Genomic DNA, 17,986 nt, shown 5'->3' with positions numbered 1-17,986 from the left:
TATATATATATATATATATGTTGTTGGTTTTTCTTTTCGTTGCTTCTTTTTAATCCTTTAAAAGGCGATTTACAGTGCAGGGTATAATAATAGCCTGTATTGAAGATTACCGCGATAAAACCTCGCCTGGACCGCCTTCAGGGCATAGCGAATTGAGGCAACTGTCACAGTTTTCGTGCTTTTTCAAGTACAGTTACAAACAATTACAATAGTATACTAGATCCTCCAGTTTAACCCGTTTCCAGTTATGTGCCATTCTTTGCGATTAGCCTCTCATTCTCAAATGTATTATAAATAGGGGCGACACCAGGCGCGTGTGCAGTGTATTGTGTCGGGGGAGAGGGTCTAAACTGGCAAGCGAAGTTTTTAGACGGTTTAAAGTTGGGTTTTTTTTTTTAACGACACCACTAGAGCACACTGATTTGGGGGGGACCTATGGGTCCGCTGAAACCTTTTGTTAGCGTTAGTTACATTGCATTGTAGTTATTATAGGATGAGAAGGCGAAATTGTCATTTAATTATATTTCATTTCAACTTATTTTCGTGCTTATATCCAATTAAGGTTCAAGCACGCTGCCCTGGACACACACCTCAGCTATCTGGGCTGTCTGTCCAGGACAGTGGGTTAGTTGTTAGTAGTTAGTGAGAGAGAAGAGAGTGTAGTGGTCGATCTGAGTTGGAGCCTGTACCGGGCTGCGAACCCTATACCTACCAGCCTGTAGTCCGATTGCTTAACCACTGCGCTACTGAGGCCTGTATTTAATTATATGCTTTGATTGCAGGATCGATCCCTCTCGTAGAACTCATTATTTGATTAGGTGTGGGGGGGGGGGGGGGTGTTTCATCTCAACCAGTCTCACGACTGGTATATCAGAGGCCGGTGGGCCTATTTCTCATTTCACCCAGTAAACCACGCCTGAAATTTCAAAGACCGTGGTATGTGTTGCCATCTCTGAGACACTGAATATAACAAAATCCCTTGCTATTAATTATAAATGGAAAAATGTAACAGCTTTTGTCTGAATATTGCATGGCACAATTACCTAATGTTTGACACCCAACAGCCGATGATTAATAAATCGACGTGTTCCCGTTAAACCAAACAAAATTTATCTGTATTGGTCAAACAAGCGTAGGCCTAATAACAGATAAAGGCATTAGCATCGGGCTACCCCGTAATTGTAGGTTACGAACAAACAAACAAACAAACAAACAAACAAACAAAACACTTTATTACTCCATCGGTCATATTATATGACATAACGGAGAAGACATTTGTCATAGAAAAAACAAATGTAACATTCGAGGGATATGGTAGTTTCCTACCCCGTAAGTTACGGATTTACATGATATTTCGATTTAATTTTTTTTAAATTTTAAGTAATATGGAAATTCGAGCCAGTATTTTTCTGTATGCAAGCCACTACCATCAACTTAAAATACCAACATTAAGTCCCTGTCTAGATAAAAAAAAAAAATAATAATAATAATTTAAAAAATAAAAATCTTATCGGATGACCATAGCTTGAGTGACCTCTGGTCCTTGCCTGTTTATATGTAGGGCTAGAGCCGGACACGCGAGCTAGGATGACCACTGGGCAGATGGACAATTACTCTGAACGGTCGTTTACTGTTAAGAGCAAATTGTCTCACACGATCGTTACAGACATGATTAAATATAACAACATACCGAAGATGGTTTCCGTTTGCCCGACCCTCCGGTCCTCCCCGCCTCCGCCATAGTGCTGTTTTCAGAACACTAAACTAAACCTGGCGACCACGCCCTGATTTTCTTCTTCATCACATTATCAGGATCACATTATATATATATGAGAATCTCGAGATATACAGTAACTGTAGAGCATTTATTGATCGGATACCTGAATGGCATATGGCAGCACCACTCGCTAAGACATCAGTCAGTTATCCTCACAATACACAGTGCGTATATCATATAATAAACACCTAGAGTATGTGTATTTGTAGGCCTATATGTGCAAAACACGCACGCACCTATGTAGTTATGTGTGTCTGTGTATGTTATGCGTGTGTACTACTTCTACTATGTCGAATTTTTTAGTTCATGTATATATACGGATGTATACCGAACTGGTTCAGGGGATAAACTTTCTTTCTGCCCTCACAGGATTTGTTTCGCGCCGTTACTAGGTATTCGTACCTATGGCACAGTTTCGCGCGCATTTCCTAGACCACCACAATAACCATTCGAATATTGAGACATTGTTAAGCCTATAATTAACTTGAAGGATAGGTAACGAATAACGCTGTTTTTAATGGAATTGAATACCTATCTGAGAAAAAAAGCAGCATTGATTTATTAATCATCGGCTATAGTCTTAGAAAGGAAAAGAAAGGAAAAGAAATGGTTTATTTAACGACGCACTCGACACATTTTATTTTACGGTTATATGGCGTCGGACATATGGTTAAGGACCACACAGATATTGAGAAGAAACCCGCTGTCGCCACTTCATGGACTACTCTTTTCGATTAGCAGCAAAGGATATTTTATATGCACAATCCGACAGACATGATAACACATACCACGGCCTTTGATATACCAGTCGTGGTGCACTGGCTGAAACGAGAAATAGCCCAATGGGCCCACTGACGGGGAATCGATCTTAGACCAACTGCTCACCAGGCGATCGCTTTACCACTCATGTTCGAAACCCTAGTGGTATATGAGCACGTTAGTTACCTACTTACCTTACCACTCATAATGTCCTTGACCCTCATTACATTGTTAGCCCTGCAGAGTAGCTCAGTCGGTAGCGCGCTCGCCTAAGGTGCTTGCATCGTAGGATCGAACCACCTCAGTGGACCCATTCTCTGACTGGGGTTTTTCTAGGCCCAACCAGTGCCCCATGACTGATGTATTAAGTCCGTGGTAAGTGCTGTCCTGTCTGTGGGGAAGTGCATATAAAAGATCCCTTGCTGGTAATTAAAAAATATAGCGGGTTTCCTCTAAGATTTCGTTTAAAAAATTAAAATGTTTGACATCCAATAGTCAACATCAATATGAAGAGTAGATCATCGTTGAACGCTTCTTCTTCTAAACCTTTATTTCTACTTATTCTGTTAAAAACAAAACTATGATGAATTATATTAAAATATAATTTTATTACAAAATTACAAAACTTAATAATTAAAACAGAGAGCATAAAGACAAAGATTTTATATTACGTGACGTCATTGTGAAACATTTTATTTGGCAAATCGTGATGTAATGAGTCATACATTAGTAGTGACAATATCATTGGTTTGTAAGCGCCAAATCGTCCAATAATATTGTACGTTACACCAATGCATGATAATTTCTAAGTGAGAAATTAAGAATTGTATTTTCCTGTTTATAAACACCCGCTGGGGTAATAAAATAAATTATAATGCTAATTCGTATGTTATGTGTTAACATTTAAAAAAAAAAACAAAAAAAAACAATAGCCGATGTATTTTTCGTGCTGGAGTGTCGATAAACGTTCATTCATTCATTCATTTTTTTAAAGCACGATCTCGAGTCCGTGAGATACTAACCTAGTAACCTGATGCATGTTCGACAGGGCGAGCTCTAGCGGTCGATCCAGGGTTGAACAAAATCATTTTTTAAAATTTAAATCAGATTTATTTTATTTATTTTATTTTTACTTTAATTTGGAGCTTCTGAATTGAATACTTGCTCCCTAATAAATACACGATTTGGAAGCTTCACTGCATTCTGAAAGGAAATACCTCGAACATCTAGAAATGAGGCAACAAAATGCATTTTGGGGATTATTGAGTTAATGTTTAAGTACTTGGTGTTTAGCCAGGATGGCTATATACGGTGATTTGACATGTGAAGTCAGTGACTTCAAGTCACATCTGTTAGATCTGACTCTAGAGCATCCCCAAATTCGTCCAATTTACCACATTGAAGCAGAGTGGCTTCACTTGACACCTTCTATTGTGTTGATCTACCAGGATCATCCCAACCATAGATCTGGGGGAATTGTCACTGATCAGTATGACTTGTTAGACTACATGGTGTTGAAATCTAATTGCAATTCAATTATAAATATTTTAAATAACACTTCATTTTTTGTACTGCAAGTTAATTGATAAATCACATGTTTACAAAATAATCAATAAAAATAAATGCAATAATCATAAAAATCAAATGAAACATAATAAATAAATAAAAAATCGAAATGTATGATTTTTTTATTTTTTTGCAGTGATTTAAATCAAACAACTCTGGTTCGATCGCTAGACTAGTTTTTGCTAATGACTTTAAACGAATGTGAGTTGATAGAACACAATAGTACCAGTCAAATTGTCCAGGTGCGCTTGCCCTCCTGAACACGCCACTAGCAACACGTTGTCCAGAATACAGCCAAGCGCACCACCAACAAACACGGGTATCCCCAGCAGCACCACAATAATCTGGTCTTCCTCACCTATTAGCCCCGGTCACACTGTCAAGGATCGCCTGGCCAGATCCTCGACGGATGAAAACCTTACTGATGACCCCGGATCGTGCTCTATCCGCGGTCCCCTACGGATGCACCACGGTTTAACTACGGTTTTCGACGGATAAACCAAGGATTATTAAGGATAGGGGTAAGTTGACAACGGGAAGCGCTACGCGTCGCTAAGGATCGGTACAGTTTAGTACGGACCACAAGGGATTGTCACGAATGACGCCGGATCGTATCCGTGGCTAACCCGGCGTCCTGATCCTTGACAGTGTGACCGAGGCTTTCCCTTTGAATATTAAGTTAAAAACAGAAATGAACAAATGAATGTATATATGTATGTATGTATGTATGTATGTGTGCATTGATGTACTAATATCTATATAGTGTATATAAGTATGTTGAGTTTGACTATTACATACATAGATATAAACGCACTGGCGCAGGGGATACTTAAATCCTTTCTGGCCTCAAAAATTGCCTCATGCCATTACTGGGACTCGAACCTGTGGCACCGAATCGCCCGCTACTTGCAGACTTGTCACGATACGTTTTGAGCTATCGAGTCATTCTTGAAAAGAATGCACTTTAACTCAACCATATGCATGGGGCCTACAAGCTACACGGCCGATCCCGCTTTTACGTGCATGAAACAGTGGGAAAACTTGGCAGTGGCTAGTATGTATTGATGTATGAATATGTATGTATGTATGTATGTATGTATGTATGTGTGTGGGGGGAGGGGGAGGGTGGATGGATGGATGGATAGATGGATATCTATACATTGTAAGTGTGTCGCTTTTGACTTGTACATACATAGATAATCGCACTGGCACAGGGGATAAGAATCCTTTTTGGCCTCACAAATGTATTGTCTCTTATGCCGTTAATGGGACTCGAACCTATGGTACCAATACGCTCGCAGATAACCACGATAACCAATCGGCTACTGAGACCTTCACCACACAAAAAAGAACCCTCTACATACAAATGTCTACTAAAAATTGCAAGACAATAGTATGGACAACAAATTAGTTTGAAGACAGATTATAGATATGTGTCTGCTATGTTGACCAAAGCAGCACTTATAAATGTTGTGGGGCGAGACGTATACGGCCCAGTGGTAATGCGCTCGCTTGATGCGCGGTCGGTTTGGGATCGATCCCTGTCCGTGGGCCCATTAGGCTATTTCTCGCTCAAGCCAGTGCACCACGACTGGTATATCAAAGGCCGTGGTATGTGCTATCCTGTCTATGGGATAGTGCATATAAAAGATCCCTTGCTGCTAATCGAAAAGAGTAGTCCATGAAGTGGCGACAGCGGGTTTCCTCCCTCAATATCTGTGTGGTCCTTAACCATATGTCCGACGCCATATAACCATAAATAAAATGTGTCGAGTGCATCGTTAAAACCCCCCCCAAAAACCCCCATTTATTTCTAAATATTGTAGCCTGTAGATCGGACTAATACAGCCATATCAGATCATGGCTGTTAAAAGCTAATATATTTGCTCTTTTTTTTTTGTGGTACTGTATGCATGGGAAAAGATAAACTGATTAACATATGACATAAGAGACAAGTATTTGAATCTGCTTGGGATATCTTATCTCTCTCATGCATTTAAAACAGACAGACTACGTCTCCGACGGACTTAACGTGAAACAAAAACCAACATGCTGTTTCCAGTTTTGGTGATACTGGGAATCTGTGTTACTGGCAGCCACTCACAGTTTCAAACCCTCCGTCCAGTAACAATTGCTCCACCGCTCCCTGGGCAGGCTACAGTTGCACCACCGCTGCCTGGACACAATACAGTTGCACCACCATTACCTGGACACAATACAGTTGCACCACTATTACCTGGTGGATTTGATCCAAGTAAGTAATTGGCGCATAAAATCCCGGATCGTGCACGTGCCTAGGGATTTGCCAGTACACGTGCTTAAAGGAGTTTGTGTCCGTCATTTATATTAGTTTTAAAATCTTTTCTTAAAAAAACCAACAACAAAAACCCGGTATCCTTAAGCCTGTAGCTTTTGAAGTTATACTGAAAATAGCGTCAAATATTATTATCTCGCCTTCATGTAAAATCCCTTTTCCCCCTGTGGGCGGAGCCAAATTCCCCGTCTGTAATTTCCAACAGTTTCCAGCCGCCCCAGTTAATGCTAAAGCAATAATTAGATTATAAATAACATTGATAATCAATCAAGTATACATAATTAATTTTATTTTTACTATAAAATACACTATTTCAATACTTTTAAAAGCTGCAATGTTGAACTCGGCCACCTAATTGACCCAGTTAACCACCCCTTCGGCTCGGGGTAAAAGAACACACAGAGGGTACATAAAAAGCCATATACCCCTCGTGATGCTTCTACAACTTATAATGTACATTTAAATATAAAATAAACATTCATTGTTGTTTACTTATGAAGAATAGACATATTATATTATTCACTGAAAAGCAAAGTATTAAAACGCAATCATAAGTGATATGAATGGTGTTGCTAACAGTCTAGTTTGATAGTTAAGCTTGACAGCAAATATTTAAAAGCCAATGTAAGCATAGATCCATGATTCAAGTCTATTGCATGCTATTTATATGGATTTAGAATCTAGACACTAAAGTGACTGAGACCGAATGTGGTGTGTGCATTATGAAACGAAGATAGTTTATCTGGCCGTCTCCTCCCGTAGGATTGCTTTGACAATTTGTTTAATGGAATCTTCAAGGTTTCTGTTTTTCAGCTGACCGCGCTGAATTATGGCTAGGCCTATTTATTGTATGCAAAACATGAAGGTTACACTGTGACGTTACGATTTACGCTTCTGTCATTCTTTATAGACCGTCCATTAAAATAAATCTTTACTAATAAATGAAATTACGAATACTTGTAATTTTAATAGGTAGTTACAGGCACAAGTTGACGTTACGATTTACGCGTCTGTGATTCTTTATAGACCGTCCATTAAAATAAATCTTTACTAATAAATGAAATTACGAATACATGTAATTTTAATAGGTAGTTAGTTAGAGGCACAATTTGACGTTGCGATTTACGCGTCTGTGATTCTTTATAGACCGTCCATTAAAACAAATCTTTACTAATAAATGAAATTACGAATACATGTAATTTTAATAGGTAGTTACAGGCACAAGTTGACGTTACGATTTACGCGTCTGTGATTCTTTATAGACCGTCCATTAAAATAAATCTTTACTAATAAATGAAATTACGAATACATGTAATTTTAATAGGTAGTTAGTTAGAGGCACAATTTGACGTTGCGATTTACGCGTCTGTGATTCTTTATAGACCGTCCATTAAAACAAATCTTTACTAATAAATGAAATTACGAATACATGTAATTTTAATAGGTAGTTAGTTACAGGCACAATTTGACGTTGCGATTTACGCGTCTGTGATTCTTTATAGACTGTCCATTAAAAAATAAATCTTTACTAATAAATGAAATTACAAATACATGTACAGTCAAACTTCGATAACTCGTTCTTGAAGGGGACGATGAAATAGTTCGAGTTTCAGGGAGTTCGATTTTTCGAAATTAATATATAAGAGTTCAAATTTGAAACTGCATTGCAGCTGATTGCAGCTGGTTGATTTCGCTTAATATTGCAAGAAGCGTGCGCTTCTCTGCCTAACTCTGAACTGCAGATTCTTTCTATAAATATTTTGTTAATAATTTGAAAATTGTACTTTTGTCCCATGTTTTGTTATTGTGTGCAGCATGTGTTGACAAACTTCATAACTGCGACCAGTTTCCCGAAGTATCGTGCAAACCGCCGTACGAAGCCTGGGCCAAGGATAACTGTAAAAACAGATGCAAGTTTTGTCATGGTACGTCAAAAGTAGATAAATAGCAAATTATAACTGTTGTGTTCATTCAAATGTGTGTTCGTGTGTTATGTGTATGGTGTAGTGTGCGCATATGTAGTTTGTAGTGTGGTGCTGCGTTTACGTGTGTTTGTGTGTTTACGTGTTTACGTATATCTGTATGTATGTGTGTATGTATGTATATATGTGTGTGTGTGTGTGTGTGCGTGTTTGTGCGTTTGTGTGTGTGTGTGTGTGTGTGTCTCTGTGTGTGTGTGTGTGTTTTTTTTTGTTTACGTGTGTGTGTATGTGTGTGTGTACGTGTTTACGTGTGTGTGTGTGTGTGTGTGTGTGTGGTTTAACGTCGTGTTTACGTGTGTGTGTGTGTGTGTGTGGTTTAACGTCGTGTTTACGTGTGTGTGTCTGTGTGTGCGTGCGTGTGTGTGTGTGTATGTGTTTACGCGTTTACTTGTGTGGGTTTTGTTTGTGTGTGTGTGTGTGTGTGTGTGTGTGTGTGTGTGTGTTTAGAAATATTCGTATTATTAATTAACGTAGCCTAAATTAGACACTTTTGTTTATTAAGTGGCATGGAAAGAAAATAAAACGTATACAAAGAGAATACGGACTGAATGCAGACTGTCTATGTTTGAGGCAAACACCTTAATCTCACTTCTATTCAAACAGTCAAACGTGTTGGTCAAATGAATGTCAAAACAGAATAGTCTTCTTACTGGTTATGGTAATTATTGTAATCATATTATTTAGATTATCTCAATTAGAGAAAATCGGCATTCCCTGCAAGTAAGCTTTTTCTTCTAAGGGATGTTCTAGAATGTATTACATGGGGTGGGGGGGGATTTTTTTTCTAGTAGTATCATGTCTTCTGTTTTCTGGGTGATGGGCATATGAAGTCTGATCAAAAGGTTCTAAGACGTATGTCGAAGAATAATGCATATTCATATTTTGATGTACCGGTATGCGCATTATAAATCTGAAATATGTAGATGCTAAGTTTTATACTTAGACCGCATATACCCACCACCCACAAATATATATCAAGTATTAATTCTGTTGAAGGATAAAGTTAGGAGAAATCTCCGCAAGCGGGGGCAATGGTCATTTGTTTCTGCACAATTACAAGCATATTTGGCAAAAACAAATTCATGTCATACCACACCATCCGTATTCATCCAATGTCGCCCGTGTGTGATTGTTGTTTGTTCCCCAAAATCTAAGGTCGAAAGGAAAGATAGTTGAAGACATTCCAACCATCCATAATAATGTGACTGTATAATTCAATAGCATATATAACAGTTTAAAACGTGCAGCAGTGCTTCTGAAAGTAGCATGAGCATTGGGACAAGGAAGGAGGGAGATGTTTTATTTAACGACGCACTCAACACATTTTATTTATGGTTACATGGCGTCATACATTCATAAGGACCACACTCATTTTGAGAGAGGAAACCCGCTGTCGCAACTTCATGGGCAGCAAGGGATCTTTTATATGCATCATCCCACAGACAGGATAGTACATACCACGGCCTTTGCATTGGGAAAAATGCATATCATCTGGTGGGGGGGGGGGGGGGGGGTACTTTGAAGGAGACAGCACATAATAACGATGTATGTGCATTATTCTTTGAAATAAATGCTACGTATTAAGTCCTTTTTGTTTTATCAGACCTCGAATAATAAAATTACACGCCTCCTTCCACCCTCGTAATTAGTGCTGGAAACCGGCCTCGGTGGCGTTGTGGTTAGGCCATCGGTCAACAGGCTGGTAGGTACTGGGTTCGGATCCCAGTCGAGGCATGGGATTTTTAATCCAGATACCGACTCCAAACCCTGAGTAAGTGCTCCGCAAGGCTCAATGGGTAGGTGTAAACCACTTGCACCCACCAGTGATCCATAACTGGTTCAACAAAGGCCATGGTTTGTGCTATCCTGCCTATGGGAAGCGCAAATAAAAGATCCCTTGCTGCTAATCGGAAAGAGTAGCCCATGTAGTGGCGACAGCGGATTTCCTCTCAAAATCTGTGTGGTCCTTAACCATGTGTCTGACGCCATATAACCGTAAATAAAATGTGTTGAGTGCGTCGTTAAATAAAACATTTCTTTCTTTCTTTTTCTTTCAGTGCTGGAATAGTCCTTTAAAATGCTTTTGTTTGTTTGTTTAAGTACGGCTTGAATTCAGGTAGAAAGGTGAAATTAAGCATCTGCTTGGCTTTATAAGGACATTAGCTTGCTTGTCACATTGTGCCTGCTTCATCACGTGCAGATCTGCTTCTCTGTAGGACCTAGTGCTCCTTGCGCCGACAAGCTGCCAGACTGTGCTAAATACCCAGAGACGTCATGTAAGGCTCCCTTTCAAGCATGGGCACACGAAAACTGCAAAAATACTTGCAAGTTCTGCCAAGGTAAGGCTGACGCATGCATGCCATCCATTTTACTGAAATTAAGAGAATATTAAACTATTTGTTTCTTAAACGCAAGTTTATATTCTTCTCCTCCTTACACTCTTAAAGGGTATAATTGTAATGACTGGCAAGAATTTTACAGAAAAAAAAAAACCCAAAACATGTGAGGTATGTTGTACTATAACAAGTTCCAGGTAGAAAAGTATGTTTTTGTTTAATGACACCACAAGAACACATTGATTTATTAATCATCGGCTATTAGATGTCAAACATTTGGTAATTTTGATTTATAGTCTTAGAGCGGAAACCCGCAACATTTTTCCATTAGTAGCAAGGGATCTTGTATATGCACCATCCCACAGACATGATAGCACGTATCACGGCCTTTGATATACCGATATACCAGTCGTGGTGCACTGGCTAGAGTGAGAAATAGTCCACGGGAATCGATCCTAAACCGACCGCGTATCAGGCGAGCGCTTTAACCACTGGGCTACGTCCCGCCCTTCGAGGTAGCCGACCAAATTTCATTGATAATAACAGTTCTTTAAAAGTATATTAATACCCTATCAGTGGCTGTTCCATTTGACAGTCACGGGAACCCAAGCTTCGCTTTCAGAGTTTACTGAATGCTTATGCTTATTAAGAAGGTATCAACACATTTCTCATTGGTGGAGCATAGCTTGTGACCATGGCTTGTGGCGTGGCTGAACATTAAGTGGAAGAAAGAATGTGCCAAAAGATTAGACTAAATTTAACCTGTTTTGACAAATTAGAAATTGCGTATATGATAGTAGCATGCTAAATCCTCGCCGTCACTGCTGCTGATCATTAAACGACAGCAATGCATGTGGTTAATAGATAAGGTAACTAACCATCTAACATATAAAATAACATGTTTAACTTAAATTTAAAGTGTGTGTTCGCGCGTGCATGCGTAGGTACGTACGTTCGTGGAGACAAAAAACTATATCCACCAATGGTTCAAGCACGCCCGTCTAGCGCGCGAGTTCCGAATGTCATCAGAACTAGCTCAGATTTCATTCCTCGGCCTCATTCATGTGATATTTTTAACAAATGAAATAATTCGTTACAATGCAAATAACGTAGAACTAATTTTGTGCTCTATTCCTTCCAGGACCTACAGTTCCACCTCCTGAGTGTAAAAACAACTTGAGAGACTGCGAGACGTATCCCAAGGACGTGTGTAACGATCCCAAGTACAAACAATGGTCGGAGACTCAGTGTCGATATTACTGCCGCAAATGTTCACGTACGTTCTTAATTATAGTCTGTTTGAATCTGTTATACTAAAACACTGGACAATTAAAGACAGTATAGGTAGATATTACTGCCGCAAATGTTCACGTACGTTCTTAATTATAGTCTGTTTGAATCTGTTATACTAAAACACTGGACAATTAAAGACAGTATAGGTAGATATTACTGCCGCAAATATTCACGTACCAGTGTTCGAGATTAATGGTATCCCGATATCCCTGGGATACCAGAATTTAATTTTGGATACCAGACTTCAAGAACCCAGTATCCCACCCGGATACCATATAATACTAAATTCTCAGGTGGGATACCAGATTTTGAAATGTTAGTATCCAACTGGGATACTGCCCAAAAAATTCAATCTCGAACACTGCGTACGTTGTTAATTATAGTCTATTTGAGTCTGTTATACCAAAAGACTGGACAATTAAAGACAGTATAGGTAGATATTACTGCCGCAAATGTTCACGTACGTTGTTAATTATAGTCTGTTTGACTCTCTAATACCGAAACACTGGACTATCAAAGACAGTATAGATAATATTGCCGAAAATGTGCACGTACGTTGTTAATTATAGTTTGTTTGACTCTCTAATACCGAAACACTGGACTATTAAAGACAGTATAGATAATATTGCCGAAAATGTTCACGTAAGTAATTAATTATAGTCTGTTTGACTCTCTAATACCGAAACACTGGACTATTAAAGACAGTATAGATAATATTGCGTACACACGTACACACACAAACACACACACACACACACACACACACACACACACACAAAACACTAGTAAAAACTGGTATTTAACAAAAACGTTTGTGCGATGAGCGATATAAACTATTTTTCTGTCCACCCATCCATTCATTCATTAAACCATTCACCCATCTATCCATACATGCTTGCAACCATCCATTCATACGTCCCTCTGTTCGTCCGTCCGTCAACCCATCTATTAATCTAATAGTTTAATCATTTAAGAAAGTGTCGCAAAGGGTAGAAGTTGGAGAGGGTTTTTTAAAATTGGTCTGTTTATTTCTAATTTTATTTTTGTGAGTTTCTTCATGTTTATTCATTTGTTTCTAAATTGATTTATGCTGTTGTTGTTCATAAATATATAATTAATTTTGATAAATATTTGTTTTGATTTTAGTAGACATGAGTAACTTCATTTTGTGTCCAGGCGATCTACTATAGTGAACAATGATTTCCCGAAGCATTACGCTGTTAGCAGGTATATACCAGCGTTGATTTGATTGGTGGAACGAGATACCATCTGGACACGGTACATCACTGGCTTTACTCGGATCTCTAATACGGAAGGAAGGAAGGAAATGTTTTATTTAACGACGCACTTAACACATTTTATTTACGGTTATATGGCGTCAGCTGTAATACGGAGTGTAATATCTGATTTCAATCAGACTGCACTGCTGTTCTTTGTTGTTGTTTTATCAGTAGGCTGTAATACTTTCCATATTTCTTTACAGCTACCGAGTTAGCGTTGAAGGATGCAATAACAACCACTATGAGCCCAACACGTGTGTAATTTAAAAAAATCAACCATTACTAATTATATTTCTGTCTATCTGTGTGTATCACCCCCATCTCTCTTTCCCACCCCTCTTCCCCACACACCCTCTCTCCCCCTCCACACTTTCTCTCTCCCCCACCCCTCTCACTCTCTCCACACCCTCCCTTCTCTCTCTCTCCCTCCCCAACCCATCTCTCTCTCCCCCACCCCCTCTCTCCCTCTCCTCCCACCCTCTTTATCTTTCTATGTTCCTCTCACACCCTTCTGTCTATCCGTTCGTCCGTATGTATACATGCGTGAATATCTATATATTGTATGTAGCCTATATCTGGTTTCATTAGTATACAAATATATATTAATATTCTGGGAATAATATAATGATGGAAATAATCACACCAATACTAGCAACAAAGAGTGACAGCAAACCTTAGCCATAGTGTCAGGAAGCTAACCGTGTTATAGACAGTCAATCTTACATTAATGACATCCAATCCTACGTTACATGTTTGTACTAATATAAAGTAAACAGAGGATATTTCATGGGTTTTTTGTTTGTCAAATATGATTTGTATCTCATCGAATGAAGTTTGCAATCATATCTCACGAAGCGCGACGAGTGTGACATGAGTGCAAACTTCAAGAGATGAGATATACATCATATTTGACAAAAAACATGAAATTTTCTATTTATTATATACCTTTTGGTAGTTTACCTTTATTTTTTAAATGCCAGCAGAAAAATAGTTCCGGCTTTCTTACAGTAAAGACAACACTTTCTACAGTGACGATAACACATTTTAGAGTGAAATAGTGAAATTTTCACTCTAAAATGTGTTATCGTCACTGAGTGACTGATAACACTTTTATTTCACTGATATTTTAAGATATTTCACTAAATGTTATATAATAAAAACGTATAATGGTTACTCTACTGTTAAGATTTTATTTTGTTTTATTTATTTTATTTTATTTTATTTTAATTTTATTTTAATGTTTTTACTCAGAATGTGTGGACAAACTCCAATGTGGACTATACGGAAAAGCATCGTGCTGTGGAAATTACAGAAAGTGGGCTGAAGACAACTGTCCAGTATACTGTGGAATCTGCAAAGGTTAGCAAACATGAGGACGATATCGTTTATATAAGTATTTTTTCTCACTATAGACCCTTGTTTTTAAACACCACAGCATTTTTTTTTTCACTATTAGAGCCGTTTATGATCACTAAAATGAAACATTATTTACTTATATTTTATTCTTCAGATTATCCATTTCCGTAGAACCGAAGTGTTTCTGGTCATCCTGGTGTTTCTAAATACCAAAACAAAATTCATTTTTCATGTTTTTAAAAACGCACGTGCGTCTAAGAAGTAGCGGTTATTGATTGAGTTCTAGTCTATTTTTAAAGATATTTCCAGGCATCAACGTCACAGACTCTTTTCTCACTCTTATTGTAACTTTATCCAAATGAGTTACAGGTTTGTGAATTAATTAAACTTAAGTGTCCATTTTCTACGGATTAAAAGTAGAGTCTGCGCCTTTAACAGGATAACATCTTTCTTCTACAAATTGTCTTTAAAACTTATCCCTTAAACTGAACCGCAGTAGCTAGTGCGATTTTGATGCTGTCCAGTTCATCAATGTATTTCACAGTTTGAAAGTGATAAAACTGGGTTGTCATGGTGCATAGTGTCAGAAAGAATAAATATAGCTTCAACGTATAAATTCTTGTCACAGATTGAAAAGATCAGAGAATAATATATTCTTACTTCTGACATTCAACCATTCATTGACTCTTTGGTGTATCCATCTACCATATCAGGTCTGTCCTACCTTTATTTTATATATGTTAACCGTCATCCATGTTTATTTCTTTACTACCCTTTGACATTAGCAGACGCGTGTTCGGAAATTTTAGCAGGGGAGGGGGAGGGGTCCACACTGTGGCGAGCGAAATTTATGGGGGGGGGGGAGGGGTCGAGTCATGCTCTCCCTGAAAATATGTTGTCTACCTCGACCTTGAGCAGGGAGCTGTTTCGACCTCTAAAACCATTCTCTTGCACGCGCGCTCATTTTTCATTTCAAGTTATTTTAGTGCTTATATCCAATTAAGGTTCAAGCACGCTGTCCTGGGCACAGGCATCAGCTTTCTGGGCTGTCTGTCCAGGACAGAGGGTTAGTTATTAGTTGTTAGTGGCTAGTGAGAGAGAAGATGATGTAGTGGTCTTACTTACGCCTACCCACTGAGTCGTTAAAACTTGCTTTGGGTGGGAGCCGGTACCGGCCTGCGAACTCAGTACCTACCAGCCTTATGTCCGATGGCTTAACCACTGCACCACCGAGGCCGGTGGTAACATTGCTGGGGTTTAAGTGCGTTTTGTATTGCAGGAACGCCTGGTCCACCAACCCCGTGTGCTGACAAACTTCCCAACTGTTCTCGGTACAAGAAAGACAGCTGCACAAACCCTAGCTTTAAACAATGGGCCGAGGTTAACTGCATGAAGTACTGCAATCTATGTCATCGTAAGTAAATACGTTTGTTTTGTTTAACAACACCACTAAAGTACATTGATTTATTAATCGTCTGCCACTGGATGTCAAACTTTTGGTAATTCTGACATATAATCTTGGAGAGGAAACCCGTTAGATTCAATGGCATAGCGAAGGGACCAGGAGGTCCATGCCCCCCCCTCCCTCCCCCCCCCCCCCCCACCCCCCCCACCCCAAATCAAACGTTTTGCTTTTACTGTATTAAATTTTATAAAATCATCCATACATACAATGTGGTCTCCCTCCCCCCTCCCACCCCCCACCCCCAATATAAAATCCTGGCTACGCCAGTGGTTACATTTTTCCATTAGTAGCGAGTAATATTTTATATACACTACCCCACAGACAGAATAGTACATACAACGGTCTTTGATATACCAGTTGTGGTGCACTGGCTAGAACGAAAAATAGCATAACGTACCCACAGACGGGGTCTGCGCACCAGGCTACGCCTCGTCCTATCACTGTAAGTATATAATAGCGTATTCAGGGGGCCGAGCGATCACGAACAATTTGACTGGTACCATCGTCTTCTATCACATCAAATTCTTCTATAACATCAGGCGCAAAAACCAGTGTAGCGAGTGACCGCGATCGCTTTCCCTCCTGAACAAGTCTGGGGCGGGACGTAGCCCAGTGGTACAGCGCTCGCTCGATGCGCGGTCGGTGTGGAATCGATCCCCGTCGGTGGGCCCATTGGGCTATTTCTCGTTCCAGCCAGTGCACCACAACTGGTATATCAAAGGTCGTGGTATGTGCTACCCTGTCTGTGGGATGGTGCATATAAAAGATCCCTTGCTGCTTATCAAAAAGAGTAGCCCATGAAGTGGCGACAGCGGGTTTCCTCTCTCAATATCTGTGTGGTTCTTAACCATATGTCTGACGCCATATAACCCTAAATAAAATGTGTTGAGTGCGTCGTTAAATAAAACATTTCCTTCCTTCCTAAACAAGTCTCTAATATCAAATAGCACGTAATACGATTTTACATTTCCCAGTTAAATGATATGTGGTAAGCAAATCCTTGCAAAGAACTCTATGTATCCCAAACAGGTCTTTCACTTACCGAAGTTGCGTTGAGAAAACTACCAAGACTAGTTAAAGACATTAAAAACACACTTAACTAAACGGCGTGACAGTTTGTTTTATTTGTTTTGGGTATTGTTAAATTGGTTGTTGTGATTTTTTCTTGAACAGTGCTTAATACTAACAACGGGGACCCTTGTGCTAACAGCCCTGGTTTTCCGCACCCTCCATTACCGGTATCCGGGTAAATATAGAAAGAAATGTATACGCACTCGTGTTGAATAATTATCGGATATTAAAGCAGTAATTTTGAATTTTTATCAGCGTATTTGTTTTGTTTTATTTGCGTGTGTCTGTGTGAGTATTTGCGTGCAGGCGTGTTCTCTCTGTGCCCCCCCCCCCCCCCCCCGCCATCTCTCTCTCTGTCATCTACTTCCTTAACTTCTTCATCTCTTCGCCTGATGCCCGTCGGTGGGCCCATTTCTCGTTCCAGTCAATGTTCCACAACTGGTGTAACAAAGGTCGTGGTATGTACTATCCTGTCTGTGAGATGGTGCATATAAAAGATCTCTTGCTGCTAATCGAAAAGAGTAGCTCATTAAGTGGCGACATTGATTTTTTTCTCTCAATATCTGTGTGGTCCTTAACCATATGTCTGACACCATATACCCGTAAAAAATGTGTTGAGTGCGTCATTAAATAAAACATTTCCTTCCTTCTTTTCTGCATTTCACCTCCATCCCCATCTCTGTGAGCTCTTTCCTTAAATTCTCCTCTCTAGTTCTTTATCTCAATTTCCCTCATTGGATGATTCAGAAGGTCCAGTGACCCCGCCCGTATGGATTTCCCTTTTTAA

The 17,986-nt window shown here is 39.3% G+C and overlaps 1 protein-coding gene across 2 annotated transcripts; it reads left to right on the top strand.

The window, feature by feature from the left end:
• Positions 1-6,124: 6,124 nt before the first annotated feature.
• Positions 6,125-17,448, top strand: LOC121382689 (putative tyrosinase-like protein tyr-3). 2 transcript variants are annotated; one of them, XM_041512229.1, is made up of 8 exons: positions 6,125-6,356; positions 8,231-8,341; positions 10,615-10,737; positions 11,876-12,010; positions 13,511-13,561; positions 14,559-14,666; positions 15,943-16,077; positions 17,302-17,448. In XM_041512229.1, exons 1-8 carry the CDS (start codon positions 6,152-6,154, stop codon positions 17,376-17,378), a joined length of 945 nt encoding a protein of 314 aa, XP_041368163.1. In that variant the 5' UTR covers positions 6,125-6,151; the 3' UTR covers positions 17,379-17,448. The 2 variants fall into 2 exon arrangements, with proteins under 2 accessions (XP_041368163.1, XP_041368164.1); XM_041512230.1 differs by lacking the exon at positions 10,615-10,737.
• The last annotated feature ends 538 nt before the right edge of the window (positions 17,449-17,986 follow it).

The sequence above is a fragment of the Gigantopelta aegis genome, chromosome 10 (assembly GCF_016097555.1).
Source record: "Gigantopelta aegis isolate Gae_Host chromosome 10, Gae_host_genome, whole genome shotgun sequence".
Classification (NCBI taxonomy): Eukaryota; Metazoa; Mollusca; class Gastropoda; order Neomphalida; family Peltospiridae; genus Gigantopelta; species Gigantopelta aegis.
This window is presented reverse-complemented; position numbering and strand designations above follow the sequence as displayed.